General features: G+C 31.2%; 1 protein-coding gene across 3 annotated transcripts; it reads left to right on the top strand.

Moving 5' to 3' along the window:
• Window positions 1-1,144: 1,144 nt before the first annotated feature.
• Window positions 1,145-10,147, top strand: LOC122269593 (uncharacterized). 3 transcript variants are annotated; one of them, XR_011635984.1, is made up of 5 exons: window positions 1,145-1,279; window positions 1,374-1,488; window positions 3,289-3,477; window positions 4,198-4,257; window positions 7,837-10,147. XR_011635984.1 is itself a non-coding variant. In XM_071176901.1 (5 exons), the coding sequence occupies exons 1-5, from the start codon at window positions 1,193-1,195 to the stop codon at window positions 7,929-7,931; spliced, it is 444 nt and encodes a 147-aa protein (XP_071033002.1). In that variant the 5' UTR covers window positions 1,145-1,192; the 3' UTR covers window positions 7,932-10,147. The 3 variants fall into 3 exon arrangements, 2 of the variants coding, with proteins under 2 accessions (XP_071033002.1, XP_042899397.1); XM_071176901.1 differs by having other exon boundaries at window positions 3,391-3,477; XM_043043463.2 differs by lacking the exon at window positions 3,289-3,477 and having other exon boundaries at window positions 7,837-10,146.
• The last annotated feature ends 519 nt before the right edge of the window (window positions 10,148-10,666 follow it).

The raw sequence follows: 10,666 nt of genomic DNA, 5'->3' as shown, positions 1-10,666 counted from the left end.
GGAGGAAAATCTTCAGATCAAAGTTACTGATAAACTTCTTGGAGAAGCCAATAAACGATTGAAGAAAGCTCTCGATAAAGGGGATTTTACAGAGGCTAAAATTGCACAAAGCATGATTGAAGGTGCAATGAAATCTAAAGAAGAGGGAAGTAATAAACGTAAGATTGTTGATACCCTCGAAAAAGAACTTGAGAAAAAAAAAGATTCTTTAATCACAACTTTTTTTTAACAAGAAGCCAAAAACAAAAGAATAGTTTAGCATATATGTAATAGCGTATGTGTAGCTTCAGATGTTTTATTAATGTTTTTTTCTGTTTTAATTGATTTCTCTATTCTGTACATATTTTCGATCTTACTCGAGCTTATAACCAAATTCTAGTCTTTCCACAAAATATTCCGAAGACTGCCGTCACGACCCCTTTCGGCCTCTTCGAGTGAGCCCTTTGGTTTCGAGTGAGCCCTTTGGTTACATGCTCTTTGGTTTACGGAACGCCGGCCAAACATTCCAACGATATATTCACCAAGTGTTATCTGATTTAGATTTTTGTATTCCGTACTTTGACGACCTCTTAGTTGCGTAGAGTAATGTAGACGAACATATAAAACACATCTTCGTCTAATTTTTCAGCGTCTTCAACAACACGGTTTAAGGTTAACCGGGTCCAAATGTGGTCTAGGTCAAACCTCTGTAAAATTTTTCCGGGCAGTTTAGTTACCCCTTCAGGTGTAAAACCTCTGCCGGAAAAGGTTCAAATAATACGTGAATAGCCAAAACCAAAAAACAGTTTCAGAATTGCGACGTTTTCTGGCAATGGTTAATTTTTAAAGACGTTTCCTCTCTAAAGCTGCTCAAATGCAAGCTTCATTAAACTATTTTTAAAAAAATTCGGAGATGGTTTTTTACAATTTATCTTGTCTGAAATTCTAAACACGTAATAACATGTAAATTACTTAACCAATCCTTAATTAAATAATTGTTAATGTTATTAAACCTAGTCATTAATTCTTCACGATTGTTCCAGATGATTTGTTTTTTATAATTTTTTTAAAATTATTCTAAAAAAGATAATATTTCTTGCATTTATCCGATAAGTCAATTTAAATTTAGCCATACTCACTTTATTTGTATTATTTTTTTAAGGATATTAATCTTCCTGAAAAGTGTCAAAAAGCAATTCCTCGTGCAGGTAGGATGCTTAAATCCACTACTCATGTTTACGTTTTGCACTTTCGTGAAGATAATATCGAAACCCATTATCAAGTTACATTACCTGGAGGGGTAAGTTTCAAGTCAGTTATTTTTGGCCTATGTAATGATATGTCAATCGTTAAGATATAATATGAATGCTTCATATCAAAATGTGTTTTTCTAGGTTTGGAAGCAAGAAAGGGAACGGCCTAGATTGAAACCTTCTGCAACCCCTTCCAAATATCTCTCATCGAATAAGAGAAAAAGGAAACCTACTTCAAGAAATAAAGCTATAACTGGTACATATTTTCATTTTCTTGGTTAAGAAATACATGTCCTGATATTTATTTCGCCCCATAAGTACTAGGAATTAATTTTTTATATTTCTGATAAATCTGTTGATTCACAGAATTTAACATCTTACTCCAATTTGATAACCTCTGGTGAGTGGGAATAGCATTTAAAAAGAGAGAAAAAAACATTTAATTTCATTATTTTTTAATGTGTATTAATATTCCAGGTTCAGATATGAACTCAGCATTTACAGACGTTGTACAACTTTTTGGTAGTAATTATTTTTCTGTTTGCAGAGATGCCAACTTGCTCCAGACAGCAAATATATATTTTAAAGTGGTAGTTTATAAATTGTGATTCCTGGTTTAATAAATTCAATTTAGTAGACTTTTATCCACCACTATTTCTAAATAATTCGTAGGCTTATCAAGTCAGTACTTATGTCATGCTATACCTATACCTTTTAAAAAGCAAACAAAAATAGTCAAATATATGCGAAATTTACTTTGTTGTTATTTACCGTTTTTTAATTATTTTGGCGTGTCCGGAGCAGTTGGCATCTCTGTGTTTGTAACAAAATAAATTTTTAATTAGCAAAAGGGTTGAGTTTATGAGGTCAAAAACTGGTTTTTGGAAAGACGCATCAAAAAATTATTAATAAGTGCCGAAAACTGTAATAAATTGTTGAGAGCTGTTAAAAAACTGAGATAATATTCTTTTTAACAGAAGTTAAATTACGTACTATACTGCATTACAGTTATGATTTACAATAAAAATCATATAATGCAATCAAAAAAGTTCTAACTGTTTAATTTTATTTTAAATGAAAGTGCCCCTTCTATTGATGCATTGTATCTTTTAAAACCAACTGATTCAAGTGAGTTTATATGATTAATCTAATATATAATTCTCTTACTTGGCTCCCAAATTTTGCCTGTATTTCTTTTCCGCCGGTGGCAACGTTTTCTTTACGTTACTATTTCTCTTACACGGCGACAAAAAAAGCCTCATTACAACTCCCCGAATGGCAACGCTAGAAAATCAACCAATGATTGCCGCTAAAAATGTCACATGCTTAATCTAGATGAGGTGGCTCAGCGCTTTTAAAAACGGAAACTGAAATAACCAGAGAGCATCAGCTGCGGCAATCTCATACTATTAGGCTCGGCAGAAGTGAGTATTCTTTGCCGATAAATCTCTATTTCAGTATTTTGTCGAAAGCGCTTTTTTTCTCGAATTTATATATTACGAATTTGTTTGACGACTTTTGATTTATATCACGAATTATACTATAGCATATTTCTAATAGGAACAACATGTCATTTATTTGAATTCAAATTTATTTTAATGACTTAGTATTTACTAAAAAGATGTAATTTTTTTAAAAAAAAAAGTTTTTATCTGGATTTGAATGATTGTTTTGAATTCTTAGAATTTTGTACCTAAGTTAGTAGCGAGCGAAGCAAACCATATAAGATTGCGTAGCGATTTTCGGGGGTTGGCGAGCGTCAGCGAGCAGGGGGCGCAGCCCACTAGTTTTATATAAGATTTGAATTTCGTTATTTTATTTACTTAGTGTGCAATAATTTTTACCCGTCTGTGCAACTCTGCATAGTTGAAAATCTAATGTTTGCTGCTGATATTTATTTTTGTAAATATTGGTCATCAATGTAAAGCTTTGACTGTTTCATTTCAATTTAGGGGAAATTGCTACATTTAATATGATATTATGTATTTCAAATTATTATTTAAAAACCACATATTATCAATCTTAATAATTTTTGAAATTTGTTTTATGATTTTAGGAAGTGATGTCGCTTGCAACTGAAATATTCCGGCTGGTAATAGATTATTTTTTTGCAAATAAAATATTTTAGTTTTAATATTTATATGAAACATTTTTATAGATATAGCTTCAGCTTCCCAGCCACTTGATTGTGTACCATTTGACTTTCCGCACTTGAAAGATAACAGCAGTCGTTTTCTTAGAAAAGGTTGGACATATTTTTTTGAGTAATCAACTGGATTTCTCTTTTGGAATGATGATAGTCTGGAGAGGTGGTTAATTGTAAACAAAGACCTTTATGCTAAAGTAATTTTTATTTTTGAACAGATGAAATTAAATTTCTTTCTGTTTTAGTTATATATATGCCTATAAGGAATTGTATAATGTAGGAAACCCAGAATTTTTAAGAAAAAACAAGCCTACTGACTTTTTTCGAATCGAAATCAAATTTTTCATATTTTAATTTTTTGTAACTTTAGAGTAGGCCGGCCAGGTGGCCGAGTGGTTAGCGTGTCTGACTGGTCCCGGGTTCGAATCGTGCTCAGGGCATGGACGTTTCTTTCCCTCTCTGCGTGTTCTATGTCCTTTCTCCTTTGTGTGCGTGATTGTGCGAATGTGATCCGCCCTATAAAAGGGTTTGTGTGAGTAATTAGTGTGAGTGAAATTTTGTTTTGAAATTTTCCACAAATTTGATTATACAAAAAAGAGTGCTTTCTAACATTGTATCAATATGTTTTCTCAATTTTCTTCGCGTTTTTTGTATTTATTTATTATGCTATATATATATATATATGAACTAAAAAATGAAATATAGACTTGAAAAATAAAAGCCTAAGTATGGCCCCCCCCCCAATAAAATTTATCTGACGACGCCAATGCATTTAATTATGTATGTATAAGAAGATAATTGTACGTATTTTGCTTACAGAGGGCAGGAAAAATATCTTCTACAAAAAGAAAAAATTATGGCTCTCTACTTTCTCAACAGGTAATTAGTGTGAGTGAAATTTTGTTTTGAAATTTTCCACAAATTTGATTATATTCACAAAAAATAGAGCTTTCTAACATTGTATCAATATGTTTTCTCAATTTTCTTCGTTTTTTGTATATATATATGGATATAGCAGATTAAATAAATACAAAAAAAGCGAAGAAAATTGAGAAAACATATTGATACAATGTTAGAAAGCACTCTTTTTTGTGAATATATAATCGTGTGAGCTGATGAAAAGATCATATCTTTTATTTTCCGAATCTTTTTAAAATTTTTGTCATTTTTTTTCGGATTGCTTTTTTCTCCGGAACTATAGACTTGAAAAATAAAAGTCTAAGTATGGTCCCCCCCCCCCAATAAATTTTATCTGACGACGCCAATGGCTTGCAGGCTGCAAGGTGTGAGAAATTTGGCATGCGCTACACTTATCAGGATGGATATATGAATGTCTGCTGATAAAAATTAAATGAAGATGAAATATCATTTTGGAATTCTCTGGATTTATAAAGCAAGTGTTGCAATTTTTATAATAAAAATTTTTTTCTTTCTTATTTGATGATAATTTTCTATAGAATGGTTTTCTGCGTCCGATTATGAACAAAAAAATGCAAAAAGAAACAAGAAAGTTTTTTATTTTAAAGTGAGGAATTTATAGAATCGTTTTTTTTTTTTTTTTTGTTTCGAAAGCATTCCTTATTTTACGTTTTTTAATGTATGAATAATGAAAAGTTCCAAGACATACAAACATCTTAGGGAGCGTAAGATACTCTAATTAACCGTCAGTTACTACCTTGACGAAACATTTAAAGAAACTCGAAAGATGTTACAGATCTCAAGAAGCCATTTTTGGAATTTTAAGGGAAAAATCCTCAGAAATGGATGCCAATGATAGGAGAGGTAATACTTTTGATGCTACAATGTAAGAAACAAATAATTGTGGCTAGTATGAAACGATTCATGATTTCTTTTTGAATATTCGTTAAGTTCATTATTGCTGGACGCAATGAAATTGTCACTAACTTTGGCTTTTAGCACTGAATAGTGAATTAAAAATGACGATTTACTTTTAAGAAATATTATGAAATTTTAGACACCAGATGGACCAGTGTCTTTGAAATTTTGGGATGCTGTTGTGGAAAGTGACAAGCCGATCCATTACAACTTGAAAGTTTGTCCCAAGCTGACTGCTGCACGTTAGGCCTAAGCATTTTCAAACGATGAATGTGGCGATAGCTTTTCAGGTAATAATCATCGTTAGTAGTCTCTTACTGTTTTTAGTTTTTCACTATCTGATATTTTGGCGTCGGGATTGCCAAATTGTTATTTTAGAAATCAATTATCTCCAGTTCAAAGACAATGCATTTCTAAAAAAGAACTTTTCATTTTAGTGCTGTATTTTTATCAATTTCTTATACAATTTGAGAGCCAATTTGGGAACTAAAAAAGCAATTGATTTTAATTTAGAAAGCATTTTTTCTAAAAAATGAACTCATCTTGAATAAACTCATTTTCTTTAATTCAGTTTTTCAGCAGCTCTGTTGTAGCTGGAATGTAGCATTTTTAACACTCGTAACAGCAAACTTGCTGGAAGTGAGGGATGTGTTACCTTCGTGCAGCGTATTGATTGTCTCATTGATGCCATGAATTCTAGGGTGTCGTTATCAGCTTTAAGGATACAATCCAAAGCTTTTAAGGTATTTCAAAGGCAGGATTTTTATTATATTGCAAAATTGCTTTAAAAATAAACTGTATCTTACACTGAAGTTATAATTTTAGGAAATTCAGAGTTTCATTGAATTGTTGAGTGTGAGCGCCTCAAGAGGGAGAGGAATTATCATTTTATTCCTCACTCGACTTATCCTGGCTTGATTGTCACTATTAAAGCCTCTCTAGAGTTGTCACGTTTCTTGATTGGTACTTGCAATTATGTTAATGTTATGACATCTGGATTTAATCAAGATTTCCTTGAGGTTCTTTTTTTATTTTTCATTTACAAGTATATTTGCTATGGATTACGTGCGAAATGATTTTTTAAGATAAATGTTTTAAACTGTAAGGATTTCTTAGAGAGGTTTTTAGGAATAATGAGGCATGCCTGTGGCTCCAACCATCACTCAAGCTCCACTGTATTTTTACAGGTTTTCCGTTTAGTAGGAACGTATTCGCTAATAAAGTCACTCAAAGGTTCCAACATTAGGGAAGGCAATCTCCATCAAAGCTTCATTGATTTTCACAGAATTAAATTAATCAAAAAAGGAGAATGGATGATTAAGCTTATCGAACGTAAGGGTAACCTGGCGGAAACTCAACGACTGCCATCTTTAGACGATCATTCCTATAACATTAATTCTGATGATAATCTATGAATATATTATTTGAGAATAAAGTTTTCAAATGAAGAACGTATCATTTTGGACTTCTCTGGATTTATAAAGCAGGTAAGTGTTGCAATTTTTATAATAAAGATTTTTATTTGTAAATTTATATGACTCACGATTATGGATTCACACACATTACTCACGATTATGGATTTTAAATTTTTGTTGAATGTAACATATGTTTGTAATTTATTGATGATNGCTTGATTGATTTTCACGGAATCAAAAAAGGAGAATGGAGCTTATCGAACGTAAGGGTAACCTGGCGGAAACTCAAACACGATTGCCATTTTTAGACGATCATTCCAATAACATTAGTTCTGATGATAATCTATGTATATATTATTTGAGAATACAGTTTTCAAATGAAGAACATATCATTTTGGAATTCTCTGGATTTATAAAGCAGGTAAGTGTTGCAATTTTTATAATAAAAATTTATATTTCTTATTTGATGATAATTTTCTATAGAATGGTTTTCCACTTCCGATTATGAACAAAAAAAAGCAAAAAGAAACATGAAAGTTTTTTTTATTTTAATGTGAAGAATTTTTAGAATCATTTTTTTCTTGTTTCGCAAGAATTCTTTATTTTACGTTTTTTAGTTTATAAATAATTAAATGTTCCAAGATATACAAACATCTTAAGGAGCATATGATACTCCAATTACAGTCTGCTATTATCTTGACGAAATATTTAAAGAAACTCAAAGGATGTTATGAATTTCAAGAAGACATTTTTGGAGTTTTTAGTAAAAAAACCTCAAAAATGGATCCCAATGATAGGAGAGGTAATATTATTTTCATACCATAATGTAAGGAAACCAATAATTGTGGTTAACATTAAACAATTCATGATTTCTTTTCTAATATTCGTTAGGTTCATAATTGATAGACGAAATGAAATTGTCACCAACTTTGGTTTTTAGCACTGAAACCCTTGAAATCCATGGCTTCACAGATCTTGGGAAGTATACTCCTGAGCGGCAAAAATAACAAAAAGGCGATCACGCGCTAGTTATGATGTTACAGCCTTTTAGAGGAAATTGGGTACAATCCATTTCATGTTTTTTGAGCAAAAATGCCGCATATAAGCTTTATTTTTAAATATGATTCAATGTAAAATGTAAGAGCTAAGCGCTTCTTATTTACTAACATAAAGCTGATCAACTCAGATTCGTATTTTCCTTATTTAGGCTCTGTACTTCACCATTTGATTATAGAGTGTGTTATGCTACTTGAGAATACCAACTTTTATGTCCATAATGTCACAACTGAAGGCGCCTCTTGAAATCGGAGCATGTGGCACAAATTTGGCATCACGATGGACAATAGCTGTGAACACATATGTGGTCAGACAAGACAGATGTGGTTCATGTCAGACTTCCCACACCTTATAAAATGTTTTAGAAATGCTATAGTTAGAACATAAATACAATGGTAATAATTCTTCGTTTTTTTAAAACTAAATCCAGAAATTAGCATTATATTGAATATTATGAGTAGCCCCCCCCTTTTTTTTTTAATTATATGACATTTTAAAATATTGTCCATTTTTTTCAAATATTACAAATTTTTTTCAAATATTACAATTAAAAATGAAGATTTACTTTTAAGAAATATTATGAAATTTTAAACACCAGATGGACCAGTGTCTTTGAAATTTTGGGATGCTGTTGTGGAAAGTGACAAATCAAACCATTACAACTTGAAGGTTTGTACCAAGCTGACTGCTGACCATGTTAGGCCCAAGCATTTTCAAACGATGAGTGTGGCAATGGCTTTTCAGGTAATAATCCTTGTTAGTAGTCTCTTTCTGTTTTTAGTTTTTCACGATCTGATATTTTGGCGTAGGGATTGCCAAATTGTTTTTTTAAGATCAATTATTTTCAGTTTAAACACAATGCATTTATAAAAAAGAAATTTTCATTTTAGTGCAGTATTTTTATCAATTTCTTATACAAATTGAGAGCCAATTTAGGAAATAAAAAAGCAATTGGTTTCAATTTTGAGAGCATTTTTTCTTAAAAATGAACTCATCTTGACTAAACTAATTTTCTTTAATTCAGTTTTTTAGCAGCTGGAAATGCAGCATTTTAAAACTCGTAACAGCAAACTTGCTGGAAGTGAAGGATGTGTTACCTTCGTGCAGCGTATTGATCGGCTCATTGATGCCATGAATTCTAGGGGGCCGTCATCAGCTATAAGGTTACAATCCAAAGCTTTTAAGGTATTTCAAAGGCAGGATTTTTATTATATTGCAAAATGGCTTTAAAAATAAACTGTATCTTACACTGAAGTTATAGTTTTAGGAAATTCAAAGTTTTATTGAATATCCTGTTGAGTGGGAGCGCCTCACGAGGGAGAGGAATTATCATTTTATTCTTCACTCGACATATTCTGGCTTGATTGTCACTCTTAAAGCCACTCTAGAGTTGTCACGTTTCATGATTGATAGTTGCAATTATGTTTATGTTATGACATATAGATTTAATCAAGATTCTCTCGAGGTACTTCTCTTTATTTGCAAGTATATTTGCCATGAATTATGAGAAAAATGAATTTTTAAGATACTGTATGGATTTCTTACAGAGGTTTTTTGGAATAATGAGGCATGCCTGTGGCTACAACGATCACCCAAGCTCCACGGTATCTTTACAGATTTTCCACTTAGTAGGAACGTGTTCACTAATAAAGCCCCCCAAAGGTTCCAACATTAGTGGAGGCAACCTCCTGCAAAGTTTGATTGACTTTAGGACTGTCACCGATTTAAATTCCTCAAAATAAAAAAAGGATAATGGATGATTAAGTTGAACACACTTATCGAAGGTAATGGTAACCTGGCGGAAATTCAGACACAATTGTCATCGTTAGACGATCATTCCTATAACAACATTAATTCTGATGATAATCTATGTATACATTATTTGAGAATAAAGTATATTTTGCTGGCTATGTTTCCAGAAAGGGAAAAAAGTATGTTTAGACAGCCTAATTTCTTAAGATGTTAATCCTCTCTATGCTGAATTGATAAAATTACAATCTCATGGTGGGTTATTGCTTCCCTCAGAGGAATTATTTAACTGCATCTCTTTATTAGAGAACACAGCAATGTCCACGATCAATATCAATACATTGAATGAAGTATATGATAATCTGGAGGATCTGATGAACCACCAACACCCACAGACTCATTGTTAATTTTTTCTTAATCACAAGAATTTTTTTTTTTTCTCTTTGTGATCGCTCCAATTGCATTGATGTGCACAAAGTTAATGAAACAAAAAAAAATATAGAAAATAATCCAAATTATAAGTTTTTAAAAATGTAAAATAGTCGTATGTTTTTTTAATTAAATAGTTTTATGTTCATAAAAATACAATCACGATGATACCTTTCTTTGTTTATATCTGATTTTTTTATGTTATTATTTTCTTAAATCAAAATTGTAAATTAATTTATTGGGTTCATCTTTGTCTTTAGTATAAGCAAATTTTTCTGGCGCCTACCTGGATCTACTATAATNCCAGCCTATTATAATGCATGTTGATGGATTAAATTCAGATGTCAAAAACATATGCTAAAATGCACGGTATAATGTTCAATTTTTAACTCATTTAAATTAAAAATTATCTTAATATAAAAAGAAGTCCTATGCACTTTTTCAAAAACTTTTTTCATGCTATGCTCGATGTATATTTTTTGGTACTTCTGCGTTATACAGACATGCAACATTTGAGACTAAGGTTTTCGGATAAACGCTAGCATTGATTTGATATAACATAGCATATTTCAAGAAGTCAATTTTTAATCTATCAATCCAAAAATATTAGCCATTTATAAATTAAAATTTTAATTAGTATTCTTCTTTACGTAAATGACCGAAATTTGTAAATGAATCTTATAACTTAAAAATTTAAATCATAGATTAAGATAAATAAATTGTTTTAAAACATTTGAAGGCAAACTCTTAAATGCAAATATTTCTTCCAGATACAAAATTTAGGTCTGGTGCCAGCCTACAAA

This window comes from Parasteatoda tepidariorum, unplaced genomic scaffold (assembly GCF_043381705.1).
Source record: "Parasteatoda tepidariorum isolate YZ-2023 unplaced genomic scaffold, CAS_Ptep_4.0 HiC_scaffold_324, whole genome shotgun sequence".
NCBI lineage: Eukaryota > Metazoa > Arthropoda > Arachnida > Araneae > Theridiidae > Parasteatoda > Parasteatoda tepidariorum.
The sequence above is the reverse complement of the archived record's forward strand: the minus strand, read 5'-3'. Positions and strand labels throughout refer to the sequence as shown.